Below are 18,100 nucleotides of genomic sequence, written 5' to 3'. Positions count from 1 at the left end.
ACTGGTAAGTTGTGTTGTGGCGTTGGATCCACGTTTGAGTTGTTCATTCTCCGCCTGAACACGTTCTACCACCTTCTTGAGAAGTGCAACAGTTTTTTCCAGTTCACGTGTACTCTTACCACTGTCTCCAATCTGAATGAACAAAGGTCCCTTTCACTCAATAATACCGATGGGAATCTGTTCCAATCTCGTTATCCATAGTTACTTTCTATTTAGTTTCTATTATTGGCCTGTCAGTAAACACACAACTTCTTTTACTTTCAAAAGAAAAGTTAATTTTCAAAAACTTATTAGAGAACATATCCAAGGGCTCTGATTATACCACATCCTTTTAAAAGTAAACAAAACAATAACAGACCAACAAATAAACTCAAAATAGAAAAAAAAAACCATTCATCTTATATGGATCAGTACACTGGGTCGTCTCTCTTTTTTTGCAGTTGCTCTGGTGACTTACCCTTCGCACACCACTTGAACCAGAAGAATCTAAGGACCGAGTTGTGCTGTTGCCACCTAGCTGGGAGTTCTCTAACTTCAAAGCTTCCACGTATTTCTGTAGATCTTTGATTCTTTCCTAAAAAGAAACAGAATTAAGGAAGATATACATTGTTGTATAAATGAACAATATTTATCCATCGATACCTAGTACTGAGCCTGACTAATACAGTTCCTATAGAAACACTACCAACTGCTACTTATCTAATTGCCTTATTACCAATAAGTACATCCCCAAACTTTGGTTAAGATCTCAATACTTGACTTTCTGATTTCTTTTTTCCATAAACATAAGGTCTATAGACAGTTTGTACTCCTGTGTGAGGTCCACAGACAGTTTGTAACCCTGAGTGAGGTCTATAGACAGTTTGTACTCCTGTGTAAGGTCCACAGACAGTTTGTACCCCTGAGTGAGGTCTATAGACAGTTTGTACTCCTGTGTAAGGTCCACAGACAGTTTGTACCCATGTGTGAGGTCTATAGATAGTTTGTACTCCTGTGTGCGGTCTATAGACCGTTTGTACTCCTGTGTGAGGTCTATAGACAGTTTGTACTCCTGTGTGAGGTCTATAGACCGTTTGTACTCCTGTGTGAGGTCTATAGACAGTTTGTACTCCTGTGTGAGGTCTATAGACAGTTTGTACTCCTGTGTGAGGTCTATAGACCGTTTGTACTCCTGTGTGAGGTCTATAGACCGTTTGTACTCCTGTGTGAGGTCTACAGACAGTTTGTACTCCTGTGTGAGGTCTACAGACAGTTTGTACTCCTGTGTGAGGTCTACAGACAGTTTGTACTCCTGTGTGAGGTCTATAGACAGTTTGTACTACTGTGTGAGGTCTATAGACAGTTTGTACTCCTGTGTGAGGTCTATAGACAGTTTGTACTCCTGTGTGAGGTCTATAGACAGTTTGTACTCCTGTGTGAGGTCTATAGACAGTTTGTACTCCTGTGTGAGGTCTATAGACAGTTTGTACCCCTGTGTGAGGTCTGTAGACAGTTTGTACCCCTGTGTGAGGTCTGTAGACAGTTTGTACCCCTGTGTGAGGTCTATAGACCGTTTGTACTCCTGTGTGAGGTCTTTAGACCGTTGGTACTCCTGTGTGAGGTCTATAGACCGTTTGTACTCCTGTGTGAGGTCTATAGACAGTTTGTACTCCTGTGTGAGGTCTATAGACAGTTTGTACCCCTGTGTGAGGTCTGTAGACAGTTTGTACCCCTGTGTGAGGTCTATAGACCGTTTGTACTCCTGTGTGAGGTCTTTAGACCGTTGGTACTCCTGTGTGAGGTCTATAGACCGTTTGTACTCCTGTGTGAGGTCTATAGACAGTTTGTACTCCTGTGTGAGGTCTATAGACAGTTTGTACTCCTGTGTGAGGTCTATAGACCGTTTGTACCCCTGTGTGAGGTCTATAGACCGTTTGTACTCCTGTGTGAGGTCTATAGACAATTTGTACCCAAGTGTAAGGTCTATAGACAGTTTGTACTCCTGTGTGAGGTCTATAGACAGTTTGTACTCCTGTGTAAGGTCCACAGACAGTTTGTACCCATGTGTAAGGTCTATAGACAGTTTGTACTCCTGTGTGAGGTCTACAGACAGTTTGTACTCCTGTGTGAGGTCTATAGACAGTTTGTACTCCTGTGTGAGGTCTATAGACAGTTTGTACTCCTGTGTGAGGTCTACAGACAGTTTGTAATCCTGTGTGAGGTGTATAGACAGTTTGTACTTCTGTGTGAAATAAATATGGATGTATAGAGGGATCAACTGACTGCTTGAAAGTTAACCAAAATAGCCTTGTGTAGTCAAGGCAACAGACAAAAACTTAAATCCTGAAGAGTTCTAGAAAAAGAAGGTGCAACACGTTTTTTCATGGGTTTAGTTTACCTTGAGTCTAGGTGTATCCTTTCTCAACTGTTCAGATTCAAACTTGAGTTCAATATTTTCCTCTGACAGGGTCAGAACTTGTCGCTGCAGGTTCTGGTTTTTCTCAAACAAATCCTGGTACTCTTTGGCACCAAAGGGGGAGGCGGTCTGTCCAGGCTCCTAAAGGATACATCAATATAGTGAAGGCAACACTATCATATCACCCTGATTCTGACAGTATTCATATCCCCATGAATGTCATGATTTAAACGGTTGTCATCATAATAACACTGATCGCTGACATTTCCTGACAAATGAATTGTCTAATAATGCAAAATCAGACTTTTTTGTGGGACTCAAAAATTTTGTGGTTTTACAGAAATTTTTTGCTCATTTTATTTTGTAGATGAATCTTGATCACAATATTCATTTATACATGTAAATATAAACTTTATTTAGTTTACAACAATTGCGAAACAAGCTATTTCAACTTATACTAATCACTCTTGTTGGCACGGATGTAAGGGTACAAGGGTCCTTATAGTGGGAGGAAACTGGACTACCTGGAGAAAACCCATTTGATCAAGTAGGTGACCCCTTACCTTTTCACATCAAACCCCGGATGGCAAGGTGAGAAACGAGTGCATTGCCACTAACCTACCCTACCACCATGTACTTGTCCTACACTCTATGTCAATTTTTATGTATGTATCATTTCATGAACATAAAAATTTGTGGATTTAGAGTGCCAATGGAATCAACAAAATTAATTCTTCCTTAAAAATTGACGATTTTACAGTATTCTTCAAATAAAAAAATATTGGATAAATACAGTTATTTCCATCTTAATGATCAAATAGTATAGGATTGCAATTGGTTCCACATGATTTATCTCAGTTACAAATATGTGGTACTTGTAAAAACCAGTTTATGATGTCTTGTACTGGTACTACATTTTCTTCCCCATTCTTCTGATTTTTTTGGTTTTGTTCACATATGAGCGGCACTGACAAATTAGCAACACGCCCGACTCATGAGTGAAAAAGCTGCAGCTTATAGGCCAGAAAATATGGTAACATTCTACTAGATAAAAGCAAATTTGTTTTAAAAAACATCTGATTGGATATCTTAATATTTGATTGTTATCAACTGGCAATTATAGTCAATATGAAAGCCTATGGATACTAACAGTAAATAAATCAGTGACACAAGCACTCCTATTTATCATTGAAAGAAATAGGATCTGGCTGAAACTTACTGTAAAGGCGACGGAAGACTTGTGGGCAACAACTTGCTCCATCTGCTCCAGCTGCTGGGCAAGGTAAGTGTTTTTTACCTGCAGTTCCTGGAAAGCAGCATCTTTGCCCAAAGCAAGTTGTTGACGGAGACTAGAAACCTGAAAAAATTGAGAAGAAACCCTTATCACCTAAAAACATTAAATTAATTGATGATGAAGATATCACAAAATAGTTATTTTTTGAAATGTAGGGAGAGCTTATTTAATTGTATTATTAACATATTCTTAAAAATCTTTTTGTCCTCTTTTTAGACAATTTTTCATCATATTTTTTTTGTTGCTTACCTCTTCTTGGAGATGGAAATTTTTGGTGCGGAGAGCCTCCATCTCATGATCAGCCTTGCCGTGTTTGCCTGATGGCCCCGCAGGTCCTGATGGTGCAGCTGCTGCCCTCTGGAGGTTGAAAATTTTCCTCTCTAGGCTTTCTTTCTCACGCAAGGCTCTGAAGCACAGCATACATTTTTTTGAAGATAGTATATTAATAATTAATTATATTATAATTAATGAACTTTTACAAACTGGGATACACATTTTAAAAATTTAAGAAAAAAAAAGTCTAATGCAATGAAATTAGAAAATTGCTTTTCGAAGAACTTATTTATACCAGTAAACACTTTAGCAAGATATAAAGAGGAGGGGCCAAACACGAAACATCTGGGTCATTATCAAGGCTAAGTGCATAACTATAAAACAAAATGGGCTTATCAGCAAGCATGAACTTCCTGATGACTTGATAAAACAGTAACAATACCTGTCCAGCTGATCTCTAAGCATTTGTGATGTCCTTTGCATCTTTTCAACCTCTGCTTCTTTCTCCCGAACTTTTCCTTTCATCTTCTCAACTGTCTTTTGCCATTTCTTACTTTCTTCCCATTTGATCATTTCATCCGACTTAAATTTATGTTTTACAAAAAATTCAAACTTAAAATTTTCAAACAAAGAAGGAACATTCCTAAAATAAGTATAAAATTAAATCTAGTTAACAGACTACTAATATTCGTAACACAAAAATATGTACTTGTTTTATGCTTTTACTTTTAAATCAATGAAAATAAAGCTGATCACAACTCAGGCATTTATACAAATCCTGAAGTGCAAAAAACAATTTAATCTGAAGAATCTGGAGCAAAAATTAAAAAAGTAAAATGTGTGATGAATCTTAATTGCTTTGATCAAAATGCAACTCCATAAGGAAAATAGCAAAGCTATAAATAGAACAACAACTACACCAGGAACAAGTTCTACAGCCACTAACATAAAGTATAACAACAAAAAGGTGAGTAAAACTGTTTTGATCCTGATTTCAGCTAAGGCATAAGACTTGGACAAGATGAGTCACAGTTACTAATGACTCAATCTACAACTGGGAGAAGTTCGGAGCTTTGAAGTGTTATTCACTTCAGTAATAGGTGTTTTAAAAATGTAGCCATGAATTAGCCAAGTCTCCAATTTTCTGCTATTAATACTATTTTAGTGAAGAAAATTTAAATAAAATTTTGATTTTTTAAAGGCCATAACTGTAGAAAAATTCATAATTGAATCAGAACATGACCTGCATATTATTTTGGATGCAACTAAAAAAGTTACAATTTGATGTCTGTACCCATCTAAAGCAAACAACAATACTTCTGATCATGAAATAGCAGGGCATCAGAATACATTTTCCACTGCCAAGGTAAAAACTGAAAATATTGATAACTTTGGAAACATTTTCTTCTTGAGAAACAGTGAGGTTTTCATTTGTTTGGAATAACCTTGAGCTTTCAATGAAATTACCTTTTCTCTTGGTGTAACTTTTGGAGGTGCAGGAGCCTCTTTCTGACGTTCGTATGGTTTTTCTGGTTGCTGCTGCTTACGTTTCAACTCATCTTCTAAAAGTCTTACTCTGCGTCTCATTTCATCGTATTCTTGTTGCCTTGCATTGTCTCCCGATTTCTGTTAAACATGGAAAGATAAAGAAACTACTGTGAGATATTTTCTACACAAAGGTGACATTTAACTTCATTTCATAACAAATCCATCCACCTTAAATGGCTCACTTCAGCTTTTTTTACCAAATTTTTTTCGTGTTTTTAAACATTCACCAACTGTATTATCATTCTGACATGTATATGTACAAACTGAAACTATACCAGAGTTCAATTTTCAAATTCATTCTATCTATTTTGAACTTTTTTGTATCCACACATTAATCATTTGTCTGAAAAAGGTAACAGGATACCTGCAGTGTATATAAAAAAATACTGTATCATGATGAAGATCAGACAGGAACAATCTGTGTTAGAGCAAACCAAATGTCCCGCTATCATTCATTCAAGAAGTTAGAAATATTGTAGTGTTATAGGCTTTAAGAGATGTTTTAAAATTCTCACTGGAGTTACACAAGTCTCTGCAAAACTGATCTTCTGTTTTTTTTATTTTTGAAAAATCTTATGTGTTAAATCACCAAATGAAAGGTAGAAAGAAACCTTTTCTTACTATCTAGTATACAGGCAAACATTTGTCAACATTTCTTTTGATTTCACACCAAAATAAATTTGTTTGTTGTGCGACATGCTCCTGATAATACTGATTCAATGTGCATGTCTAGATGAATATGATGCTTTAAATAAGATTTTGTTGTCTTTGAATACATGTCTAATATCATGCTTGGCACAATTTCACAATTTATGAGTTCATTCTGTATCCAATTTGTTCAAAGTCTTAAAATATCATCCAATTTGAATGATTTTATCGATTAAAAGTTCCAGAAATTTCTTATCTTTAAACTCACCTGTGTTTTCATTGTACTCATACGCTCAACTTTCTTTTCAAGCTCTTCAACTTCCTGTTCCAGGCGATGCTTATCTCCCTTGACTCTATGTAAATTACGATCTTTTCTTGCTGAAATCAAAAGATTTTGATGATACATTTGAATAACTATTTAACAACTGTTTTCTATTACCATGAAATCCAAAACCAACAACATGGAATTTCCTTAAATGCTTTTCTTAGACAGAAATTTTATGTGTATTTTTCTTCAATAAATTTATGAAGTTTAAATTTAGGTAACAACTGGAAAAGAGTGTAAAATCTTCAACAAATTTCCCATCCCTACCTATATTATACATACTGTGATATGTAATTTGAATATATATGTATAAGCAATGTAAATTGTTAAATTGATCTCTTGGTGAAATATCATCAGCATTCTTATTTCATGGATGCATAAATTATGTGGCATGTTAAGTGATGAAATTTCATCCTTACACATTTCCTCGCGGATATCATCTAATTCTGTCTGAAGGTTTGACTCCTGTTCTTTCCTTTTCCTTACTTCCTTTTTCAGTCTATCCCCTTCATTTTGCAGATCTTCAATCTGGTCCTAATATTACAAAAATAACAACTTTATCATTCATTTATTAATATGATCCATAAATAGTGATTAATTAATCCTTCAAAGCTTATTTCAACATGCTTTTAATGCATTTTCCAATATTTTCTAACCATATTTACATATATAAATCATAATAAGAAAAGTGGGTGTTATATTTAGACATTTGGGAAAATGAAAGTGACAACTACTGTACATCATCTCTTGCAGAGGTGTATGTGTATTGTGATAAATTATTAGTAAAATGTAGGGATTTCTACAAAAATTCAAGGGAGACAACTTACAGCCATTTCTTTGGTATGTGAATCAATGATTTTTTGAATGTTGGTTTCCTGAGCAGATTCCTGAGCTTGTTGAGTAACGGTCTCCTGTGCCTGCTGGACCATATCTGCCCTCAACTCTGTCAGGGCTTTACTCAGGGCCTACAATAATAAACAAGAATATATCGATACCATGATGTTGAGTCAATGAACAGAAACCCACCCTTAAAATTCAGAGTTGTTCTTAAACCCCAAACAATTATGAAATTATTGATTTATGTAAAAATGTCCAATGTCAGCTAATTTGGCATTATTTTTTCCAAAAGCAAAGCAGTTATACCTGATGTTGTTTTTCTTTGAGGGCTAGTTGGTTTTTAAGTCTATCAACAAGATTTTTCATGGTAGTCGTGGGTGCCCTGTTATTTTGTTCCTTAAGGGCCTCAATCTCTTCCCGAAGCAAGTCTGCTTCTTTCTTGTGGTGTTCTATTTGGCGATGACACTCTGTCACCTCACGCTCCCTAGTCTGAATCTCCGTCTTTGTCTCCTCCGTCATCCTATCATATCAGCAGGAAATGGTTTTATTTTAAAAAAAGGGGAGACAACTTATGTAACAAAAAACTTTACCCAATACAGAGATTTTCTATACAAAAGTAACAACTGGATTTTCAAATAATGATTTATTTCTTGTATGTTTTTTTTTTTTTTGAAACTGCAGAAAACAAAATAAAACACTGGAATTTGTGGGTGCCTACCTTTCCCTCTCCACATTGTGACTGCGAGAATCAATTTGTAGTCGTGACCTCAGACTGGCAATCTCTTCATCTCTCTGACGGATTTTCTCACTCATGGCTGCCATTGCATTGTCCTGATCTGCCAAGTGCTCCTCAAGCTCATTCAAACGAGCAAGCTATGGTCAGAGAAAAGTGAAATCATTATGAAAGATCTGTGTCCCTCATATTCTTGTACACATGCCAGAGTGATTTAAGGATGTGCCAGGTTTAGGTGGGTAGTACCGGGCAACTGCCCTACGTAAGTCTCTAACCTGCGACCACAAGGTGGATGGCTAGTAATAAATTCAGACAATCAGGTGCTTAAACCACTTAGCCACCATAGCATTTGGTTTCATGTAATCAATCCTTTCCTAAGTCCTTTATTTCTATAAACTTGCTTTTTCTTGTCCAAGTCAGCAGAGGAAAAAATCAGAAGAAAAAAAATGTCCTACTATCAATGTTTTATTAAGTACATATGTTACCCACTGATATTCTTTTACCTGTTTACTAGACATGGGATGGGCAAGTTGTTTCGCCATCAGGTCACGTGCTGCGTCCTTGAACTTGTTGAAGGCTGTGTCTGTGTTGAGATGAAGCTTTTGCTGCATGTCCTTCAGATCCTTGTCATGGCGACGATTCATCTCCATCATGTCCTCACGTGCCTGCTTTAGAAGCTCCTGATATTTAGCTATAGTCTCCTCCTTTTGTTGAAGTCTTGCCTGCAATAATGTGAAAGACAGCATTTTCAAGAGTTTTAATATCCTTCTTGAAGTTCAAAATATATTAATGGAAAACTAAATCATAAATGGAAATGCGAGAACTTGGTCAGGCAGGTGTCAGCACATATTTTCACATTGGACCTGGGAATCAAACCTTGATCACCTTCGTGAAAGGTCTGTGACAGAGTTTTGACATTGTGAAAACTAATACCTGTGACAGAGTTTTGACTTTGTGATGACTAACACCTGTGACAGGGTTTTGACTTCGTGAAGAATAATACCTATGACAGAGTTTTGACTTTGTGATGACTAACACCTGTGACAGAGTTTTGACTTTGTGATGACTAATACCTGTGACAGAGTTTTGACTTTGTGATGACTAACACCAGTGACAGAGTTTTGACTTTGTGAAGAATAATACCTAGGACAGAGTTTTGACTTTGTGAAGAATAATACCTAGGACAGAGTTTTGACTTTGTGAAGAATAATACCTAGGACAGAGTTTTGACTTTGTGATGACTGACACCTGCAACACAGTTAATCCTATCATCATCTTTTACATGACTAACATTCTCAGTTCCTGGTAGAATATTTTTGTCAAAGTAGTACTAATTCACTATCGATTGAAATGAAGAGAAAATATTAAAGATCGATGAAAATAGCCGATTTTATTTCCATCTCCATACTTAAAGTAAGAATTCAGGCAATAATTGGAAGGCTGAATAAAAGTTGTTAGAAAATATCAGTGTCATGGCATGCAGATCATGAGAAATTAACCCAGAAAACTGAATGATGAAAAAACAGACAAAACTTTGACATATATATACAGAAAGATGTCAAGATATGTTTCTTTCTATTCTGTGAAGGTATACGAGTAATATCAGTGCAAGTAAGCAGTCTTCACAACTCTGTCAACTCTGAGCTATGTGAAATTATTTCTCTAGGTTTCCCCCTTGACTTAAAATAGCTACAGCCTCAGGACCGAAAAAAAATATGGCGATTTCCGTCAGAAAACATTTACAAGCACCACTTTAAGAAGTTCTTGAACAGATACTGCTTATTTTTGTGGTGATTACTTACAGTGATTTCTGCATCTCAACAGATTCATGGCAATTAGCAGCTGCGCACTACACTTTATAATTACATAATATGTCGTATTTAATTCCCATCATAACTTTAACAATTTTGCTGTAACAACTTGTTGCGAATTTGTTTGGCAACGAAATATGCGAAATTATAATGCAAACAAAAAAAAATTAGTTTACGAGAATTTCCTTTCTATAGTAAATGCATCTGAGAATTCAATTTACCTGGAGACTTGAAATGGTCGACTGGGCTATCCTAATGGACTGTTCGCTCTCATACTCTTTGTCTTTCTGAGGCTTGGCCATGGACTCTGTTATCTGTGAGGTGGTTTTGAGAATCATTTCGTCCCTGTCTGCTGACGCTGGCAGACGAAGTCGGAGATCAGCTACAAGTCTATCACGAGCAAGGATTGTCTTGTCTGACTCGTGCAACTGTTTCTCAAGTTCAGCATTTCTCTAAAGACAACAAAAGGTGAAAAATGAAGACTAGGTTTAATTGAAAATATTATCACTTTGGCAATGACCTACAGATACAAAGAGTCACCTCCACTGATATCATATTAGGATGAATCCCATATGTTTTTTTTTGTTTCCAGAATCTCTCCGAATCTTGCACATTAGACTTTTTCATGAGATTTTCCTATATCATAAACACTTGCCACTTACTACCCCTACCACTAAGACAAATGAATGACGAATGGTTTTGAGACTTGGGTCAAACAAAACGTTGATTTCACACTATTATTTATTTCCCAGTCAAACATGAAATATTTTTCCTTATCTACTGACCCAAATTGATATTTCCTCACTCAGATGAACTGGTAAATGTCAGACTGAGAATATTTCAAAGAAAATTGTCCCACATCTTAATCAATTATTTGTGTAATTTTAAAGTTTATTTAGAATAAATCCTGAACTTTGAAAATCTGTGGAGATGGCAAAGTTTGACCACCAGTATAATTAAATAAACACAATGAATATCCAATGTAAAAACACTGAAGGGAAACAACTCCAAAACAGATCATGTATGATGGTTTATGAAGATGTGATGATGATACATACAATTCTATTTACAAACGACATGACCTCTGACCTTTTTAAGAGCCTTATTCTCAGCTTGGGTGTCGAGTATGATCTTGACATTTCCCCTGATAGTTGATATGGCTTCTTCAAGTTGATTTGCAACAGGTAATTTGGCATCTGGCAAGGTACCAACTGCTTCTTCAAACTGTCATAACCAAGAAAAAATACTGTTTGGCAAAACATCATATATTCAAAGAAATACCAAGAATGAAGAAAAATTCATTGAATCACCAAGACATTTAACGATCAACTAATAAATAACTTACAGAATCATATATGTTCAACAGACCTCGAATATTTTTTTTTTATTCTGTATATATATTTAAAACTGGATCACAGCTGACATAATAAATCTAAGATCGTTGTTTTATAAATCTAAAATCGTTGTTTAAGTTCCTTGTGGTTAACCTTAGAAGCTGCTCCAGCGATTTGTGACACCTGGTCTTCTAGTCTGGCGATAGTTCTCTCCAGTTCTACCTCGCGCTGTTCCCAGCGAAGCTGTTTCTCTTCATACTCCTACAAACAATTAACCACAAAAAATAATTTATTTATTTCTGCATGGATAATTTCTCTCCCTAATCCAAATGCCTTTGGGGATGAAAATACGTCAGGGCTTTAAAATAAGGGGAAAGCTTCTACAGATATCAATAAGGAGACATCTTTAATGATTTGTAACTTAAGAATCTTTACACTCTACTTTCTGACTGTGACCCTTCCCATCGCACGGCATTGTCTCACAGACAAAGTACAGTGTTTTGCCAACGAAAATATCATTAAATTCCGAACGTCAAAGGTCATAAGGTTATACGCAATAATCTTACATATGTAGTATATCTACTGAAAAACAATGAAAGAAATTGGGATAAATATATACCAAGCACTTCCTATTATCTCTGTATAATATTAAACACAGGGTTTTCCATAATTTTGTTAGTAGTAGGCTGTGTAGTGAAAGTAGGAGGCTGGCCTGCCGTGTACGTGTAGTCGTGTACGGAACATTATTACAGAACTGGATTGGTGTAGGCAGCCAAATGATCAAAGTAGCCAGTCAAAGTGGCCAGCGACCGGCTCTTATGGAAAACCCTGAAACAGGTGCATTAACAATGGTTTTTAACTTGAACTGTCTCTTCTGTTAATAGAAAAAGATTTCTTAAAACACAACAATTAGAAGATTAGAGCACAGCGTTTCAATGACCATACCGTCACCTACTTCAGACAAATAACCAGTGTGGAGCGTACTAGCACTGACCAGAGACGTATATAACACATATATATACGTCTCTGCACTGACATACGTAGTGAAGATGGTACAAATTTGAAGAACTTTTTAGGCTGCACTATAATCCTATGTACACTAAGGTCGAAATTAGTGTGCTGAGATAGTAAACAGATTATAGACCAAAAAAATACACATGAATGAAAATGATGTGTTGTAGCAGTAGTCAATACACAGTTTATTTGTTAAAAGATAATTAATTTCTTAATTAGCAGAGAAGATTCAGTAAACACAACATAGTGTAAATCTAATTAACTAATTAAAAAAGTTAATCAGTTGGCACGTGATGTCATTCTGAAGAAGAAATGGGGGAAAATAGAGATCTTAAAAATCTTCAAACGGAAAAGCTGAGGGACTTTAAACCTTAAAAGCATTTTCAGTCCGAAAATGTTGGTTTTGAATTTCTTTAAAATCTGGTGGGTCCTATGAGTTGTCAGCTTTTTTACAATGTGAACTATTTTGGGGGGAAATGTTGTTTGCGAGTATAGTTGTCAATTGAACTTCCAAAATAGAAATAATATGCAGATATGAAACGTCCGCAGTGACATTGGTCATCTCAAAAATGAAATATACAGAGACTTAAGAGCATACGTCAACTTTTGAATTTATACTTGACCTAACTTATATCATCTATTGTAAACTGTTTGGCCATACAATTATACCATCTGAGCCAAATCACACCACAGATTTACTTATAAACTAATTATTTTAATTCACAAACTTTGCTTAGACCAATATGGTTTGGAGATAGCCCCCAGAATTACATGACAACAGAACATATCGATCGCTGGCAGTGTACTGTACACTTTGCACGACGTGTTTATCAACTTAAAGCGAAAAGACATATGTATAAGCAATGTAACGTAACTAGACCATGTTACGAGAATCAGAATACTTCAAATTATGATATGATTTTTCGATGAAACGTCTTTAAACAATGTCATTTATGATCCCGCGAGTTGTCAATAAAGCCGACCCACCAATATACAGTATTTAATGACCTCCGCTGGTATGCAATGCCCCTATAGCTCAGTGGTTAGAGCACTGGTCTCGTAAACCAGGGGTCGTGAGTTCGACTCTCACTGGGGGCACGACATATTTTTAATTTTTTTTTAATATAAATTTTTTAAAAATGTGCAACAACATCCTCGATTACTTTAAACACTTATAACATCATGTTACTTAACCAACAAACACTAATTAAAAACTTACTTACATCAAGAATTTAATTATTTCTAAAAAAAATATTCACTGTGGATCTAAATTTTTCTTTAGTTATTCAATATATTTCTATATTCAATAGCAATTTCATACATTCATATGTGCTTCATCTTATTGCATTCACACAATTAATTAATGTTTGGGAAACTATATAATCATGGACTTAGATATATCTCCGTTCATGACATAATGAACTATGTATCTTTTCACATTAGAACAGATGAACTTGGCTGTAGATGGGATGATAAATCAACAAATGTAACATACCTCACAAATAAAAGTCATTATACAGACAAAAATTTCAACTATGTTAATCAACAGAGTTTAAATTGAGCTAAATTCAAATAGACTTGCTCAAGTTCCTACAATTAACTTTTTGTTTATCATAATTTCAAATGCAAAAGTCCATAATGATATTTCATGACTCCATACATTTGCCAATTTTCAAAGGGATTACTTGGTGATATAATTCAATGGGCTTGAACTGGAGAAAAAAAAATCCTCAAATTAATATACATACATGTAACAAAATAAGATCTGAACAGTGTGAAAAAGTACTGGGTTAGTTACTGTTTAATGTATAGCAAAATTAATATCTCTGTGCCTTGATGGTGACACAGGATGCTGCTCCTGGTCAAATAGTGATGGTCAAATATTATTCATTCCAGTTTGTAAATTACTTTGTCTTTGAATTCTGATGCATTATGCTGGTTATGAAACTGACCCTGGTCAAAACGGCGATGGTCATCCTTTATACTGTTTATTATCTATCAGATTTATTGGGAGGCCCGACCATCATTCACTCAAAGTTTACATATACTTAGACCCTTAAATGTTGTATACAAATTGACCGCAGACAAAGAGTATGTCTCTAAAATCAATTGCTTGACCATACCCTATGAAAAGGTAAACCAGGTAGTATAAAAACGACGTGGGAGAGAGAGAGAAGAGAAAGGGGAGTACAGATAGTGGATAGAACGTCCAAAGAGAATATTTTGACTGTCGTTGCCTCACCCGCCCTCTCTAACATTCCAGACTTGTCGTGAAGAATACTGATACTTAGACTTACTAAAACAACTGCACCTGGGTTGAACTTTGATCGTCTTAATTTTAAGTAATCCAACAGAGCTGCTGTGTTACATATCGTTTCCATTCAGGTGATGTTTATCAATTATTTTATTGTTGTGTTACATGCAATATAATCTCTTGTGATGTCTGGTTTTGATGACGATGATGTCACACACTGAGATGTAACTAAGGAGATTATAGGTAGAAAGGCGAAATGACTTCAAATTTGACGTAGGTATGTCCATTTTCTACAATATTTTCCTGAATTATGCAATGAAAAGAATTTTAAATCCATTTTCATTTATTATGTGGTTTATGAAACTCATCACAAATATTTCATTATTGTTCACCAAAGACAACAAAATTAAAAGTTGGGGACTCATGTACTATTTTGTGTACTCACAGAATCATTAAAAATAAATCTCCTACTAAAATTAATGATTCTACAGTACACAAAGTAATCAGATTCTGCTGTTGAGTTCTTTAAAAGATCTGGAGTGTTCCCAATATTGTGGTATCATCTTGATATTATTTTCAAAATCCAAGAATCTCCTTTGTACTCTTTGAATATATCATGGAAAAATTAAAGATTAATTTGATGTGGTGTACAGTCTCGACTAAGGGAGTGATGTTTAAACTGACAGAATTTGATCTGTTGGAGAGCTGACTGTGGGAGTGAAGTTTTAACAGACAGAATTTGATCTGTTGGAGAGCTGACTGTGGGAGTGATGGTTAACCTGACAGAATATGATCAGCTGGAGAGCTGACTGTGGGAGTGATGGTTAAACTGACAGAATTTGATCTGTTGGAGAGCTGACTGTGGGAGTGATGGTTAACCTGTTTTAGAGCTGACTGAGTGATGTTAAACTGACATTTGATCTGTTGGAGAGCTGACTGTGGGAGTGATGGTTAAACCTGAGAGCAGAATGGTTAAACTGATTTGATCTGTTGGAGAGCTGATGACAGAATTTGATCTGTTGGAGAGCTGACTGTGGTAGTAATGGTTAAACTGACAGATTTTGATCTGTTGGAGTGCTGACTTTGGAGTGACTGTTAAACTGACAGAATTTGATCTGTTGGAGAGCTGACTGTGGTAGTAATGGTTAAACTGACAGAATTTGATCTGTTGGAGAGCTGACTGTGGGAGTGACTGTTAAACTGACAGAATTTGATCTGTTGGAGAGCTGACTGTGGGAGTGATGGTTAACCTGACAGAATATGATCAGCTGGAGAGCTGACTGTGGGAGTGATGGTTAAACTGACAGAATTTGATCTGTTGGAGAGCTGACTCTGGTAGTAATGGTTAAACTGACAGAATTTGATCGGCTGGAGAGCTGACTGTGGGAGTTATGGTTAAACTGACAGAATTTGATCTGTTGGAGAGCTGACTGTGGTAGTAATGGTTAAACTGACAGAATTTGATCTGTTGGAGAGCTGACTGTGGGAGTGACTGTTAATGGTTTGATCTGTTGGAGAGCTGACTGACTGTTGGAGAGCTGACTGTGGGAGTAACTGTTAAACTGACAGAATTTGTCTGTTGGAGAGCTGACTGTGGGAGTGATGTTAAACTGACAGAATTTGATCTGTTGGAGAGCTGACTGTTAAACTGACAGAATTTGATCTGTTGGAGAGCTGACTGTGGTAGTAATGGTTAACCTGACAGAATTTGATCTGTTGGAGAGCTGACTGTGGGAGTGATAGTTAAACTGACAGAATTTGATCTGTTGGAGAGCTGACTGTGGGAGTGACTGTTAAACAGACAGAATTTGATCGGCTGGAGAGCTGACTGTGGGAGTGATGGTTAACCTGACAGAATTTGATCTGTTGGAGAGCTGACTGTGGGAGTGATGGTTAACCTGACAGAATTTGATCTGTTGGAGAGCTGACTGTGGGAGTAACTGTTAAACTGACAGAATTTGATCTGGTGGAAAGCTGACTGTGGGAGTGACTGTTAAACTGATAGAATTTGATCTGTTGGAGAGCTGACTGTGGGAGTGACTGTTAAACTGACAGAATTTGATCTGTTGGAGAGCTGACTGTGGGAGTGATGGTTAAACTGACAGAATTTGATCTGTTGGAGAGCTGACTGTGGGAGTGATGGTTAAACTGACAGAATTTGATCTGTTGGAGAGCTGACTGTGGGAGTGACTGTTAAACTGACAGAATTTGATCTGTTGGAGAGCTGACTGTGGTAGTAATGGTTAACCTGACAGAATTTGATCTGTTGGAGAGCTGACTGTGGGAGTGATAGTTAAACTGACAGAATTTGATCTGTTGGAGAGCTGACTGTGGGAGTGATGGTTAAACTGACAGAATTTGATCTGTTGGAGAGCTGACTGTGGGAGTGATAGTTAAACTGACAGAATTTGATCTGTTGGAGAGCTGACTGTGGGAGTGATGGTTAAACTGACAGAATTTGATCTGTTGGAGAGCTGACTGTGGGAGTGATGGTTAAACTGACAGAATTTGATCGTTTGGAGAGCTGACTGTGGGAGTGATGGTTAAACTGACAGAATTTGATCTGTTGGAGAGCTGACTGTGGGAGTGATGGTTAACCTGACAGAATTTGATCTGTTGGAGAGCTGACTGTGGGAGTAACTGTTAAACTGACAGAATTTGATCTGGTGGAAAGCTGACTGTGGGAGTGACTGTTAAACTGATAGAATTTGATCTGTTGGAGAGCTGACTGTGGGAGTGACTGTTGAACTGACAGAATTTGATCTGTTGGAGAGCTGACAGTGGGAATGATATTTAAGCAGACATAATATTTTGATTGTTGTACATACTTGAGTTTGTCTGACATTTTCTCCTTCAAGGTCAGAGGTTGTGGCCTCACTGGTGCGTATCATCCCCTCCAGATAGTGGACCTGATGGGAAAAGGAAAAAAAAAAAAAAAAAAATGTTTACTGTTGTATCAAATCTTGAATTCTGTTCACATTGATTACAATTCATGCGTATCTGTATTTTTCTCCAATATGACTTTTGATCATGCTTTCAAAATAAAACCTTCCTTGTCTCTGTTCGTACCTGTTGCTGTAGTTTAACATTGAGTCGCTTCTGTTTGAGCTCCTCCAATCTAACAGCATCCATCTTGCTGTGCCATTCCACGACCTTGGCTGCTCCACGACCGTCCTTGATGGTGGCTATCAAGTCTTGGAGACTTCGATGCTGAAGTTCCAATGAAGCGAGTTTGTCCTCAACTGCATCTCTTTTCTCTCGCGCCTGACCCATGAAACAAACATATATTGGTAGGTACCTTAACAATCCAATGTATTCAACCAAAGAGAATCAGAAACGAGCATTTGATCATGAATAAAAACTGTAAAGAAAGATTCTCAATACACAGAAATCTCTTAATATCTTAAACAGTAACCTGAAAATAGAAAATTTACCTGTTTCAGTTCCAGTTCCAGGTTGGTTTTATCCTGATGAAGCTTTCTCATGTTCACTGTGAATTTTTCCTGTTTGGACAGAGGGATGGCTCCAGCAAACTGCAAACGCATTTCCTGTATGGACATTGAAAATGGACAGTATTATATTATTCTTCTGAAAGCAACATTAAACTCTAAAACATTTATAAAACATAAAACAT

At 36.5% G+C, this 18,100-nt stretch overlaps 1 protein-coding gene and 1 non-coding gene across 2 annotated transcripts in view; one reads left to right on the top strand and one right to left on the bottom strand.

Moving 5' to 3' along the window:
• The window catches only part of LOC132543818 (centrosomal protein of 290 kDa-like), a 51,925-nt gene that overhangs the window by 9,993 nt on the left and 23,832 nt on the right, over window positions 1–18,100 (bottom strand). Inside the window, exons 32-50 of the mRNA XM_060207337.1 lie at window positions 17,901–18,014; window positions 17,536–17,730; window positions 17,295–17,375; window positions 11,352–11,459; window positions 10,954–11,088; window positions 10,086–10,316; window positions 8,557–8,775; window positions 8,039–8,193; window positions 7,627–7,840; window positions 7,311–7,448; window positions 6,903–7,017; window positions 6,427–6,536; window positions 5,430–5,588; window positions 4,405–4,544; window positions 3,939–4,095; window positions 3,615–3,752; window positions 2,378–2,536; window positions 458–574; window positions 1–132 (exon numbers count right to left, since the gene is read on the bottom strand). The exon at window positions 1–132 is cut by the window's left edge and continues 27 nt beyond it. Of these exons, the coding sequence (XP_060063320.1) occupies window positions 1–132; window positions 458–574; window positions 2,378–2,536; window positions 3,615–3,752; window positions 3,939–4,095; window positions 4,405–4,544; window positions 5,430–5,588; window positions 6,427–6,536; window positions 6,903–7,017; window positions 7,311–7,448; window positions 7,627–7,840; window positions 8,039–8,193; window positions 8,557–8,775; window positions 10,086–10,316; window positions 10,954–11,088; window positions 11,352–11,459; window positions 17,295–17,375; window positions 17,536–17,730; window positions 17,901–18,014 (2,817 nt within the window). The remainder of the gene's footprint in view (window positions 133–457; window positions 575–2,377; window positions 2,537–3,614; window positions 3,753–3,938; window positions 4,096–4,404; window positions 4,545–5,429; window positions 5,589–6,426; window positions 6,537–6,902; window positions 7,018–7,310; window positions 7,449–7,626; window positions 7,841–8,038; window positions 8,194–8,556; window positions 8,776–10,085; window positions 10,317–10,953; window positions 11,089–11,351; window positions 11,460–17,294; window positions 17,376–17,535; window positions 17,731–17,900; window positions 18,015–18,100) is intronic.
• Trnat-cgu (transfer RNA threonine (anticodon CGU)) lies at window positions 13,238–13,310 on the top strand. Its single transcript has one exon. It is a non-coding gene; the product is annotated as a tRNA-Thr (tRNA).

The sequence above is a fragment of the Ylistrum balloti genome, unplaced genomic scaffold, assembly GCF_031769215.1.
Source record: "Ylistrum balloti isolate Yb309-2 unplaced genomic scaffold, AGI_CSIRO_Ybal_v1 Utg369766, whole genome shotgun sequence".
Classification (NCBI taxonomy): Eukaryota; Metazoa; Mollusca; class Bivalvia; order Pectinida; family Pectinidae; genus Ylistrum; species Ylistrum balloti.
This window is presented reverse-complemented; position numbering and strand designations above follow the sequence as displayed.